The 13957-nt window shown below is 45.9% G+C and overlaps 1 protein-coding gene across 1 annotated transcript in view; it reads right to left on the bottom strand.

Annotated features, from left to right (window-relative positions):
* MDC1 (mediator of DNA damage checkpoint 1) overlaps positions 1-13957 on the bottom strand; it is a 1303504-nt gene that overhangs the window by 64913 nt on the left and 1224634 nt on the right. The window contains exon 15 of the mRNA XM_044083294.1: positions 339-449. Within this exon, the coding sequence (XP_043939229.1) occupies positions 339-449 (111 nt within the window). The remainder of the gene's footprint in view (positions 1-338; positions 450-13957) is intronic.

The raw sequence follows: 13957 nt of genomic DNA on the forward strand, positions 1-13957 counted from the left end.
CTTGCACAACTGTACTTTAATTCCAAACTATAATGCTCAACACTTTCAAAAAAGCTGCACCTGCAGTGAAGCTTTCATTCTACATTTCAGATAGGACAGGCAAATCTCATGACCACATCTACAACAGGGAAGCTGGGGGTCCTTGGAAAAAAAATGCAGGGCACAGTTCCAGCAATACTTGCATGTAGATGAAGATTTCTTACAGTACACTAACGTCACTGCAATATAAAAAAAATTTCATTTCAGATGTCGTGTCCAAATCATTTTCACCCACAGTGACACTAGCCTTCCTACAACTGTATAGAAGAGGTGCCTCACTAGGGCACAAATAAACTCACCTTATATGCACGTGGCATCTTTGGCAGAAAAGTCCCCCCACTGCATTGAATAATCTCCTTCATATGGACAGGTTCTGGTTTCACACCAGGAGTAATGTGAATCTCGTAGCCCTGTGAAAACAAATTACAGATATGATGGATGTCTGTTTTGCTCACCGATGGATTACCCTTAAACACAGAAAGTTAACTTACAAGGGACTGCAGTGCAAATGACAGTAAATGCAAGAAAGTCTACAACAGTGGGCAGTCTCTTTCCCAATTTTTCACAGTTGGGAGTTCTGCCCTTAGCTGACGCTATCAACATACTAAACAAGGCCAAGTGTTGAATGCACGGTATTAAAAATAAAACACTCTTGCTAGTACAGAAAAATACATGTCTGTATTACATTAGCTGTGCAAGGAACAGATCCTCCTCACTAGGCCTACAACTGTGCTCAACCTCTTTGGGTCTAGTTCAGCAGTTTTTCCTGAAGGTCCTATGCTCAAGGCTGCACATGCAGTATATGAAAGAAAACAAGTTATGTACTCACCATAATGTTCCATGTCGGTAGTCCATCTCGCCCTTCATTTTTACACATGGGTTCGGAGCCAATCCTCTGCTCCAACTCGGCAGATTTTCATGCTTGAAGACTTCTGGTTGGCTCGTGTCTAAGCAGGTATCCCATGGTGCACCAGTGCAATCCCCACATCTTGTTTGCTGCTTGCTAGAAACCGAAAAAAAAAAAACTCTAACCAACAAACCAATACTAAAGGGTCACCAACCAAGAAATTTAAAGTATTACCTCCAGATCTTCCAGGATGGGGACAGGAGGGCGGACTGGTAAAAATGAAAGGTGAGATGGACTATCAACATAGAACGTTATGGTGAGTACATAACTTCTTTATGTTAGGTAGTCCAATCTCACCTTCATTTTTACATATGGGACAGCGTCCCTAGCGCCTTATTCTTGGGTGGCTCATTGGAAAATACTCCTGAGCACCTTGGAGCCTAAGGACCCTCTACCCCTAGAAGCTAAATCCAACTTATGAGTAATAAAGGTGTGAGGGGTAGCCCACGTAGCTGCTGCACAGATATGATCAAGTGGTACCCTGGCTTGAAAGGCTGCCGAGGTAGAGAGAGACTTGGTAGAATGAGCCTTGATCCTGTGGGGTAAAGGTCTGCCCTCCAAACTGTAGATGAAGGCTATGCAACTGGAAATACATTAAGACAGTGTCACCTTAGTAACTGGTAAGCCCAATCTGGAGTCGGAAAAAGAAATAACTGGTCTGACTTCCGAAATTCTTTGGTCCGTTGCAAATAAAAACATAGCTGTCTATGAACATCCAGCTGGTGAAAACGATATTCAGCTGCATTGCAATGACTGGGAAAGAAGACTGGAAGCTCAATGGACTGATTTAATGTGGCAGCAGAACAAACTTTGGGAACAAACGAAGGATTGGTGCGTAAAGAAACCCTGTCTTTATTAAAGACTAAATAAGGTGGCTTAGACAGGGCTTGTAGCTCAGATACGTCTGGCTGATGTAATAGCTACGAAAAACAGTCTTCCAAGACAAATATTTTAAAGAAGATGAATGAGACTGTTCAAAGGTAGGGGATATGTCAATTTGGACAACACAAAATTTAAGTCCCAAGAAGCCACAGGTTCCTGTAATGGTGGTCTCAGTAAAGTGGATCCTCTCAAGTCTTGCATAGCTTATGAGACATACGGTTGACATTATGAGACCCTAAATAAAAGTGAGAGATTGACGCCAACTGTACTTTGATGGTGGCCGCGGCAGATCCCTGCTGAAAAAGCTCCGAAAGGAATTCCAGAATCACAGGAATGGGAGCGGTGTAAGAATTCACTTTCATTTTCTGTGCCCAAATAGAAAACCTTTTCCATTTACCGTCATACAGCCTTCTGGTTGAGGGTTTATGCAAAGATAAGAGGAATATGGGAACACAGATGAAGAAACATCATGAAGCCCGACTAGATATGGAACTGGAGCAGCCACGCTGTCAATTTGAGGGTGTGGAGAGAGGGGTGTAATGAACCAGACATGTGGGTCAATAGATCTGGGACTGGGTGGAGAAACCAAGGATCGTCCAGAAGAGGCTCGAGGAAGGGGAACCACACCTGACGAGGCCAGTAAGGAGCAATGAGGCTCAACTTGCTTCCCAGCCGACTGGCTTTCTGAATCACTTTGGGGATAAGAGGGAATGGAGCAAAGGCATACAGAAAAGTCCCATGGGCCAATCGTGAACCAGAGAGTCTCTGGGCGCTTCCCCCAGAGGGGGAATTAGGGAAAAATAACTGCTGCACTTGGCACTGACTGGGCTGGCAAAAAGGTCGCAGCAAGGTTGTTCCCATTTTCGGAAAATCTGTACCACTATTTCCCATTTCAGACACCACTCGTGAGGCAGTAAAATTGCCCGGCTTAGCTTGTCAGCTATCACGTTGGTTGCCCCCAGAATGTGCATTGCCACCAGAAAGCGCTGGGAAGAAATCGCCCATTCCCAAACTCGCATGGCCTCATGACAGAGTGGGTAAGATCTGGTACCGCCTTGTTTGTTGATATACCACACAACCAACATGTTGTCCGATTGTATCGCAATCGTCCCTGAAGGAAGAAGGTCCTGAAGTGCTTGCAACGCCAGAAACACCGCCCTCATCTCCAGAACATTGATACGCAGGTGAGCCTCGTGTTCTTGCCATGTGCCGTGGACAGTCCTGCCAAGATAATGCCCCCCCACCTGACCTGGGAGGCATCCGTGGTCACAGTGGCAACGGGTTGGGCAGGCACAAAGGGAGTTAACGTAAACAAGTTAAGGGCTATCCAATGAAGGTCCTTTTTGCATGATTCCGTCAGCAGGATAGGGTGACTCAGCAGTAGATATTGGAATGAACACGGAGAATACGAGCTATTAAAGGAGCCATTAAAGGATTCTCATGTGCAACCTGGCTAAAAGTATTAACAGAATGGCTGAGGCCATTGGTCCAAGAACTTGAAGAACCCATTTTGCTTTGACCTTCCGAAGCGGAAGACTATGCTGAACTTGTGAGATGAGGTTGTGTGCTCTTTCGGCGGGGAGACTGTCATATCCACTGTGTCTACCTCTGCGCCTACAAAAATCACAGATTGCGAGGGCAGTAATGTAGATTTTTCCCATTTTATGGAGATCCCTAGTTGAGCACTAAGCTGAACGGTGGCGTCCCTGTTTTGGATGAGTAGATGCCTGGAGGGGGCGGTCAGGAGCCAGTCGTCCAAATACGGAATCGCCTGGAATACCAGACGTCTCAGGTGAGCTGTCACTACTGCCATACACTTGGTGAACACCCTGGGGGCTGTAATGAGACCAAAGGGCAGAGCACGAAACTGATAATGGTGGTCTCCCAGCCAGAAGTGCAGATATCTCCTTCACACCTTGTCCATTTTTATATGGTAGTAGGCTTTTTGGAGATCCAGAGAGCACATCCAATAGTCTTTTCCCTAACAACGGGAGTATCAACTGCAGTGTGACCATCTGAAACTTGTCCTTCACGGATTTGTTTAATCTGCTGAGGTCCAAAATTGGCCTCCAGTCTCCGGATCGTTTTGGAACTAAAGAACCTGGAGCAAGTTCCGGATCATGTCTTGTCTGCTGGGACGGGCTGGATGACTTTTTGAGAGCAATTTGTTGATCTCCACAGTTGTCTGATCCCTGTGATTGGGTGGAACATCTAGGATCTTTTTGGGAACAAACGGTGGAAGGGAAAAGGGTATGATATAGCCTCTGGTAACAACTCTGTACACACTTGTCTTGGGTTATATTTAGCTAGGCTTCTGAAGACAAAGAGATGCGACCCCTGACTGGCCCCACATCAGGAGCGCTAAGGCCACCCTTGAAAGGAATCATGGCCTTGCTGGTATTGCGGACCACCCCTGCCTTTAGGGCATCTACCATTTCCTCCACCTCTGCCTCTGAAGGACTCACTGTTTGTGTCCAGAAAGAACCTCTGGGACTTTTTGAACCACATTTTACCTCCCCTTTGACCTCTATGGTCGAGAGGGAACAGTAAAACGGACTCCTACGGCAGAGAGAGTCTACTTCCTGCTCACACAGAGGGTTTCTTTCACCTTGGGATCAAACAAGGAGGAACCATCAAATGGGGTGTTGGTGAAGGTGTACTTAAAAGGCTCCGCAAAATTACACAAGCGCATCCAGGAGTGGTGCCTAAGGGCAACTCCTGAACCTGCTGCTCTGCTCGCTCCATAAGCCACATGGGAGATGAGCTGCATGGAGGAGTTAGCTACCGAATTTAGGGTGGAAACCTGAGTAGAGATCCTATCGGGGACTCCCTCAGGACAAGCACCCGGTATGGAATCTAACTCCTTGAGGAGATCCCTCTGCAATCTTGTGAAGTGGGTAAGATAGTTCAGAGATTGAAATGTAAATGCCGCTGAACTAAATACATGCTTCCCAAATCTGTCCATCTGTCGAGACTCCTTGTTTGGCAGATGAACTCCTTCGTGGCCGCCGCCGCCACCACCATGGCATCTATGGGAACACCCTTAGACAAGAATTCTTTTCCAGGAGCAACAGACAGGAACTTATTTGGTCTTTTGGGAACTGGCTCCATGGCATCTGGAGTATCCCACACCTTCCGAATAACCAGATCCCTTAGTTCATCGAAAGGTGGAGACACCCAAGAGGCAAAAGGTAGAGACCCGAAAGCCTTCAGATACACAGACTCACCAGAAGGGTTGACAGTGGGCCAGTTGCACCTCCGTTTAAGGATCTCCAGGATGTCCGCAAAGGAGACATCAGAGGATGACTTGGGGGACCCCTCAGACTCAGAGGTCAGTGTCTGATGTCAGAGACTCATCCTGGCAGTCAATATGCTTCCTCTTGCATACCCTCTCCGAGGAGGATCCTCGAAGGGACCTTCTGGGAAGGCCCCGGAAGAGTGGGGAACCACCAGCCGGTGGCTCCTGAGGCTGCGGGTCTCTGTCTCCTGAGAGAGTAGGTACTGAGACCGAAGTGCGAGTCCTGGGGGAAGAGTGCTTGTACCACTGGCAGGGGGTGTAGATTGAGACAACACACTCATCACCTCAAAAGCCAACCTCTCTGGCTCCGAAGACCCACCCTGCTCTAAAGAGACAAAGGATGGTGCCGGAGCCCGAGCCATCGGCTCAGAGATGCAGGATCCAAACTCACCCTGGCGGAAGCACAGAGAGGAAGGCCCGGAACATACAAAGATCGATTCAAACCCTCCCCATCAGCGCCGACAGAAGAGCTTCGGTCCCTGGACATGACAGACAAAGCAGAGCGTGTCGCAGGCGAACTCTGCTCCAATGCAGCAGCAAGGGGAGCTGGAACAGAGGGTTCCTCCACTGGTAACAAGCACTCCGACTCCAAAAAGTCAACATGGCTTGGAGTAGGAATCACAGATGAGGGCAAAACTGGTTCGAGTGGCTCCACAGCAGACTGGGTTGGAGCCAACAAAAATTAGGCAGAGCAGACGACTTCAGGAGTCTCAGTACTACCCTCTCCACATCATCTTCTGAAAGACTCCTGGAAGATAAAGTCGGGTATCTCGACCTAGCAGGCACTGGAGATTTGATCAGCAAGGAGACCAGTAGGGATTCTGCAGACCGGCACCGAGTAGTCGTCAACTATTTCCAAAGGTTCAGCAGTCTGCACCGAAGCACCTCTGACAGACTCGGAAACCATGGTGCTCTCTTTCGGCTCCGAAGACTGAGGAGACAGATTTTGTTAATTTGGACGGCGGCTCCGAGACACCAGCTGGTGCCGGACAAGGCCTTTTTGAAGCTTTTGATTTGGTCTCAGATCTGGATTTTGAAGACTTAGAAGAAGCAGACGAACCAGATAAGGCTTCCTCGAAGGTTGGCTTCAGAAGACCCTTGAGTATCAGCTTGTTCTTTCTCTCCTGCAACACTCTAGGAGAGAAAGCATGACAGAACAAACAATTCCTGCAAATGGATGGCTCCAAAGCAGTATGTGACCACCCATTAATGACATTTTCTGGGAGCATTTAATGCATTTTTTAAACCCAGAGGGTTTATGCTCCTTGCTATCCTTGGACATTGCAGACACCCAAGCAAAACCAGAGGAGAAAAAGAGAACTGAGGACTAAGTTCTCTAAAACGGACCCAGCCCTAAAGAAGAATTACATGAGGACTAGGTTCTCCAAGTTAAACGGGCCTAGCCTGGTGTAAGAGGAGAACTAGGTCTTTCAACTAAAAAACAGACCAAGTCTCTTTTTTTTTTTTTTTAACAGAAACAGAAATTCAGTCACACAGAAAATTTTCAAAGAAAGTTAGAAATAATTGGGTTACACGAGGACTAGGTCCTCCAAGTTAAATGGGCCTAGCCCTGTATAAAAGGACTGGGCCTTCTAACTCAGACCAAGTATAAAAACACACACACACGTTCAAGAAAACAGGAAAAACTTTGCAACCGCAATCCTAAATAAGACTTTAGCAGATCCCCGCCAAAGACCACAAGTTGACAATCAACCAGTTAACAGTAAATTAATCAACAGGAGCCCCTGCTGATTAAGAAAGGTGAAACCGCCAAAACTATCTAGGCAGAAAAAGCGCAACTGCGCCTAACTACTGGCACACAGGATACTACTACTAAGGTCAAACAAGACCACAGGACAATTAAGGTAAAGACCTGTCTATATATTACCACTAAATAACAGTAAATTTGCAAAAAAACACTTATGAATGAAAAATTTGCAAAAGACTTAGCCAAAGCCAAGAGAAGCACATCCGAACTAATCGACGTGGCAAACGAGATCTGGGGATTGCACTGTTGCACCATGAGATACCTGCTTAGCCACGAGCCAACCAGAAGTCTTAGAGCTTGAAAATAGGCAGAGTCGGAGCAGAGGATCAGCTCTGAACCCATATACAAAAACGAAGGCGAGATTGGACTACCTAACATAAAACGTCAACTGTCATGCCACACAAAAAAGGCCCGCCTACCCCATGCATGTCAGTTCACACTGCAGCCACACTTGTTCCAAATTATGAGAAAACAAATCGGACACCTACACTTCATAATGATGTACAAGATACCTGCTTGACTTGCAAAGAAAGTACAGTTGTGTACACTTACCATAAATTTAGATGTTAGAGTGTATTCATTGTTGCAGTCATCACATTTGGGTTATCTGCTTGCAGTAGCCCCCGCCTCAGTCGGCCTGATTAACAATGTATTGTGTCTTGCGTCGGTTGCTGTCCCTTCTGTGACATCAGGTCGTAAGGGGTATAAAACATGCAGCCGACGCCATTACATCAGTTTTTCTTGCCCCAGATGTCAGGTGCCCCCCTAATGAGAAGCAATTAAATGTATAAATATACAAGGTTATACCTCCAACAAAAAAAAGCAAATACACCAAAAGGCTTTTGAGCATAGCAGAGTAGAGGTATAGCCAAAAAAAGTAAGGGGGCTGGAGGGAGGGTAACCAGAACTGCAACAGTGAATACACTAACATCTAAATTTATGGTAAGTGTACACAACTGTACTATGTTCTTCGTGTTTCACTGTTGCAGTTCACATTTTGGTAGATTCCCAAAGCTAAGGATGGGAGGAGGAAATCAGATAGCATTACGACCAGCTATAAAGCCCTGTAAGACTGCAGTGGCAATGCCAGCTCTGGATTTAGAGAAAATTGGCAGATGGTAATGCTTGGTGAAAGTATGTAAAGAACTCCAGGTAGCAGCTTCTAAATGCCATCAGTAGTTGTTCAGATTTTCTTGGAGGTTTAGTCCTGTCCAAGTAGAATCCAAGTTGTCTGTGCACATCTAAGGAGTGCAGAATGCGTTCCCCTTTGTTCTGTGGATTGGGAAAGAAGGTTGGCAAATGAATGGACTGATTAAGGGCCACACTGGACACCACCTTGGGCATGAAGGACGGCTTGGTCCTGAGGGACACCCTGTCCGCATTAAAGACTATGAAAGGCTCCATTGCCATAAGGGCCCGTAATTCAGATACCCTTCTTGCTGAAGTGATTGCTAAAAGGAAAGCTGTTTTCCAAGAAAGGAATTTTAAGTCTGCAGTAGCAGCTGGCTCGAAAGGAGGAACAGAGTTTCTCCAAAACAAAATTAAGGTTGCAGGCTGGAGTTGGAGCTCTCCTGGCTGGTCGTAAATTTTTGGCCCCTCTGAGGAACTGCTTGAGCAGTGGATGAGAGAAGAGGGGAGTTTCTGTGATATAATGAGCTGAAATGGCTGAGGTGTGAATTTTGGAGGAGAAAGACAGGCCCTTGTGAAGCATCTCAGTTAAGTATTGTAAAATCTGAGGTAAATTGGGCAGTGTTGTGCTCATCCCTCGAGAGTGGTTCCAGGCATAGAATCTTTTCCATTTTTCAGCATAAGATTTTCTAGCACTAGGCCTCCTTGCCTCTAAAAATGATATCCATCGCTGGTTTACTGAGGGACGGGTAAAGGAGAGATTAGGTAATTAACCAGGCTGCTAGGTTCAGTGTTTGAAGCTGAGGGTGCAGATTCTGGTTCTCCTGCTGAGACAATAGAGTAGGAGTCAGAGGAAGGTGACATGGGGCCAACAGTGACACTGCGCAAGAGGGGGTACCAGTGTTGGTGTGGCCAGTCTGGTGCAATCAAAATCGTCCTTGGTTTGTCTTGTTTGATCTTTAGTAGTACTTTGGAGAGCAGAGGAAGGCATAAACTTATAGGTTTTTCCAGCTGAAGGACAGAGCATCCACTTTCCAAGCTTGTTTGCCGGGAGTCCTCGTGCAAAATTTGTCCAATTGATAGTTCTGGGGGGAGGCAAACAGGTCTATATCTGGGCTCCCCCATTTGCTTGTCAACATGTTGAAATTCCTTGGTTCCAGTTTCCACTCGTGTGGATCCATGAGGTTTCTGTTTAGTTCATCTGCCAGTGTATTTAGTTTTCCTGGCAGGAATTCAGCTTGTAGATGCACTTGGTAGCTCAGGGTTGTGTTCCACAATGCCATGGCTAGTCTGCAGAGGGGGTAAGAATGTGTACCCCCCTGCTTGTTTATGTACCACATAACAGTGTTGTCAGTCTTTACCATTAATTGTCCTGGAAGAAAGAGGGTAAGAATGTGTACCCCCCTGCTTATGTACCACACAACAGTGGTGTCGGTCTTTACCATTAATTGTCCTGGAAGAATGTGGTCCTTGAAGGCTGTCAGAGCATTTTGTACAGCTAACAGTTCTTTTTCTGATTGATATGCAGGTGCATTTGACTTGGGTTCCATTTACCCTGAATGCACTTCCCTGTCAGGTGAGCCCCCCATGCATAGTCTGATGCGTCTGTTTGGGCGGCAAGGGTTAGTGTGAATGGTAGTCCCTTGTTCTGGTGGCAGGCCTCTACCCACGAAAGGAACTCTAGGCCTAGGCAAGGTATGACAGGAATAACTGCTTCCAGAGCCTGAGAATGTTGACACCATAGGCTTTTTAGATGCCATTGTAGTTTCCTCATATGCAGTCTTGCATATGGAATTAGAATACAGGAGGCCATGAACCCCAAGGCTTGTAATATTTGCCTTGCAGATAGCAGGGTTGTGGCCACTTGTTTGAAGTAGGTTGTCAAATGAAATTGTTTCTCTGGCATGAGGAAAGCCATCTGGGAAGTTGTATTCAGGCTTGCTCCCAGGAATATAATTTGTTGACAGGGTACCAGGTGTGATTTCTTCTTCTTTATGGTGTACCCCAGAGAAGTTAGCACCCTTTGTACAAAAGCCAGATGACTAAAAGAATGTCCTGGCTTTCTGCCTGAATTAGACAATTGTCCAGGCATGGATATATTTGAATATTTCTTTGCCTGTAAAACAGAATGACTGGAGCTAGGCACTTTGTGAATACCCTGGGCGCAGTAGATAAGACAAAGGGCAGCGCAGAGAACTGCTAGTGTGTGTAGCCTGCTTTGAAGCGTAGGTATCTTATGCAAGAGTCCCTAATTGGGATGTGCAAGTATGCTTCCTTTAGATCTAGTGTTGCCAACCAAGCGTCTTTGCCTAGCGTAGGGAGCAACTGGTGAAGAGTCAGCATCTTGAATTTTGGAATCGCCAAAAAGGTTTTCAGAGTAGACAGGTCCAGGATAGGATGCCATGAATTGTCTTTTCTGGATACCATGAAAAGTCTCGAGTAGAAACCTTGTCCCTTTTCCTCTTCTGGTACCAAATGAATAGCTCCCATGCTTAAGAGAAAGTACTTGCTTTTGGGCCTCTGCCCACTGATTTGGGGGTAGATCTGGCCACCCCTGCTTGGTGTTGGTAACATGTGGAAGTGAAATCCTTATCCCTGGGACACTATTTAAAACCCATTTGTCCTGGGTAATGAGTTCCCAGTTCTTTGCATGAAGAGCAATCTTTCCCTCCAAAAGGGCAGTCACAGTTGAGAAGTGCTTGGCAGTTTTAAAAAGAAGTCAGTGAGACAGTTTACCATAGGGGGAGTTTTATTACTCCCAGATCTGGAAGTGAAGGCCCCCCCACTGCTTAGTCCTGTGCATACCCTGGGACTGAAGCCTGGGAGCTCTGCTGGATCTGGGTTTTGACTGAGAAGGTCTGGAAAAGGCAGGAAAGGACCAATTCTTGGACGGCCAATGCCTACTAAATCTTGGAGGTTGTACTTGTAAAAAATCTTTTAACAGTTTGCATAGATTTAGCTTTTTCCTCCAACTTTTTAAGAACGTCTGCTGCCTTGTTGCCAAACAGGCGGTCCTGGTTTAAGGGAGCATCCAGAAATTTCGCTTTAACATGATCTTACAAGGATTGCTCCTTAAGCCAAGCATGCCTTCTAAGTACAGACCCAGTTACAGCAGCCCTGCAAGATGCTTCTAGAGAATCAAAACCACATTGCAAAGTACGTTTTCCAACTTGTTCAGCTGAATGCAACAAATCCTGTAAATCCTTATTTTCAGCACAATCAGGAATCAACATCATTTTCTTTTTAAGCAATCCAATAATATGCTGCTGATGGTTTAACACATGAAACTGGCAGTTTAAGGCCCTAATGGTCAAAGTTGCAGAAGTGTATACCTTCTTACCCAATCTATCCAGCGCCCTGGAGTCTCTATCAGAGGGAGTAGGATTTTTGGCAGTAGTAGCTTAAATGCCCTTGGGTCCCTGTGAAATGGTCTCAGGATCCACAGTAGGATTTTTAAAAAGGATCTTGAGAGTCAGGGACCCAGTAATATCTATCAGGTTTTCTGGGAGCAGGAGGTAGAGTCAGGGGCCAAGATAGATTCCGCAAAGGCATCAACAATGTCTAGTATAGGAGGTATGGCTAAAGGCCTGTTCTGGGGCTGGAGTAAGAAATCCCCAAGACTCTTCTGAATCAGAGAAATCCTGACTTTCCCAATGAACACGCTCTCCTGAGAGTATGCAAGGTTTCACCAAAAGAGAAATCCTTGGGGGGGGGGGGGGGGGGCAGAGGGAATAGAGTCCTCAGCATCAGAATCCTCATAGGTAGATAAGGGTAAATCCTGGTCATTAGAGAAAACAGAAAATTCAGAATCCTGGTCAGAAGTATCATAAGCAAACTCGGTCCTAAGTCCCAGAGGGGGAAGGCTGGTTTCCCCTGATTAAAGTAATAAGGTTCTTCAGCCATTTGTTTTTAGACAGAGGCCTGACCATGCGGTCTGGGCATCAGTTTTCTAGGCATGGTTCAAGTTTTAGGCCTTGAAGCAGATGGTGTCAGTTTAATACGCAAGTCAGTAGGCCTGAATACACCCTCAGAAGCCGGAGCCTGCACAGCGACTCCAGACCCATCCAAGGTAGACACATCCGCAGGTTCCACAGTTGAAGCATCTCTTGGCATACTGGACTCTGAAAGGGTCTCAGTAGAGGCCTGTGAATCTGAAGCCCATACTCTGGAATAGACTGCCCCATACATGTCAAGCAGAGCGCCTCCTTGGTGCTCTTCAAAATGAACCTTGACGATTGGATGGGAGATAGGAAATTCACCCCAGGGATCACGTCAAGTCGCCCTGCTACACACGGGTCCAGAGAAGTAAATATTGTGGGAAGAAATATCCACGGAATTGTTATGGCTAGGATTGTATAGGCCCTAGGGCAGAAAGCCTAGTACCAACCTATGAAAAGAAGTCAAGGCCCTGGTACAGTGGAACTTGACCCAGCCTGGAATGGTTTTGTTGTGGTGAGTATAACAAAAGGTAATAACCTTAGACAACCAGTTTGAAATGTCCTTTGACACAGGTTGTCCCTTCTAAACTTCACAAGAAATGAACTGATCTGAAAGATTCAGTTCTGCCAAGACACTACCAAGTTTGTGGACATCCACAGTATAGAGCATCCATTCATCATTTTTGGGTTCAAGAAAGAAAACCAAGATATGGACAATTTGGCTTGGAGTAAACTCGGATTTCACATTAGGCATAGGAATTAGTTCTCACAGAAATCCTGTAGAAAATGATACAGCTGACTCACCATAAGAACTTGCAACTCAGATACCAGTCTTGCAGAGGTCACAGCTATCAGTAAAATTCATCCATGTTACAAACATCAAGTCAGCCAGGTTAGCTGGTTCAAATGGAGCAAGTGTTAGCTTCTATAACAAAATTAAGAGCCCAAGGATGAAAACCAGTTTTCTTGGTGGCCTCTTGTCCAAAAAACCTTTCAAAAACATTTTGACATGAGAATGCATTGAAAGAGGAAGATCCATGAGCAAAAGGACTGAAATAAACTACAAATGAACCCTGACAAAGGAATAAAGGCCATATGATAGTAGCACTCAAATATTCCAGAGAACAGCTAGCTCTGAATAGGTGTTGGTTATTCTGTTGGCACCAACTAGAAAACTTACTAACATTTTCTAGTAGCAGGCTTTTTTGCATCCATTAGTATCTGCTACATGTCACCAGTAAACAGGTGCCTGAAAGCAATTAAGACCATACCATCCAGACATTCAATGTAAGTTGACTGATGTACCCAGATACCAAATGCCCTTGTTCTTGTGAGAGTACATCTAGTCTGAGGACGTTTGTGATAACTGCCCCTGATCATTTGCAAAAGAATAGTTGTGCAAAAATCTTACCATAACCAAAGATGTCCTGCTCTTCCATGTTGCAGCATTCTTACTGTGGGATCCTCTGCCTCAGGCATCCTGAACATCGGCTCCTATAAAAAAGCTTAAGCCTGGTTGCTGCCAGTGTGTGGGATGTCAAATGCAGGGACATAAACCAGGGGCCTGAAATGTGATGTCTGCACGCACAGACCTCAGAACTGACTGTCCCGTCTGACAGTAGTCTGGGTAGTGCCAAATGATGTCCTGTAGACAGCTGAGATGCAACCGATTGCCCATTTTGACCACAGCTTTGGTTAGAGGCCCATGAGGCCCCACAGACAGGTGAAAGGAAGTGTATGGTAAGATTTTAAACAAATATTCTGTCTCTTTCTATTTTCATGTTGCAGTATTCTTACCGTGAGTTGAGTACCACAGCTTAGGACGAATGAAGGGTGGAGGAAGAGGCAGCGGATTCCAGAAATCCTTGCAGGATTGCCCTTGCAATTCTGCTCTGGCGATTTGGTACAGTTTGTGATGTTTAGTAAAGGTATGTACGGAGGACCAGGTGGCCGCCTCAAGGATGGTAGTTGTGCCCAGGTCCTTGAAGGCCCCAGAA

Source organism: Protopterus annectens, chromosome 9.part0 (assembly GCF_019279795.1).
Source record: "Protopterus annectens isolate FY-2018-M chromosome 9.part0, PAN1.0, whole genome shotgun sequence".
Classification (NCBI taxonomy): Eukaryota; Metazoa; Chordata; order Ceratodontiformes; family Protopteridae; genus Protopterus; species Protopterus annectens.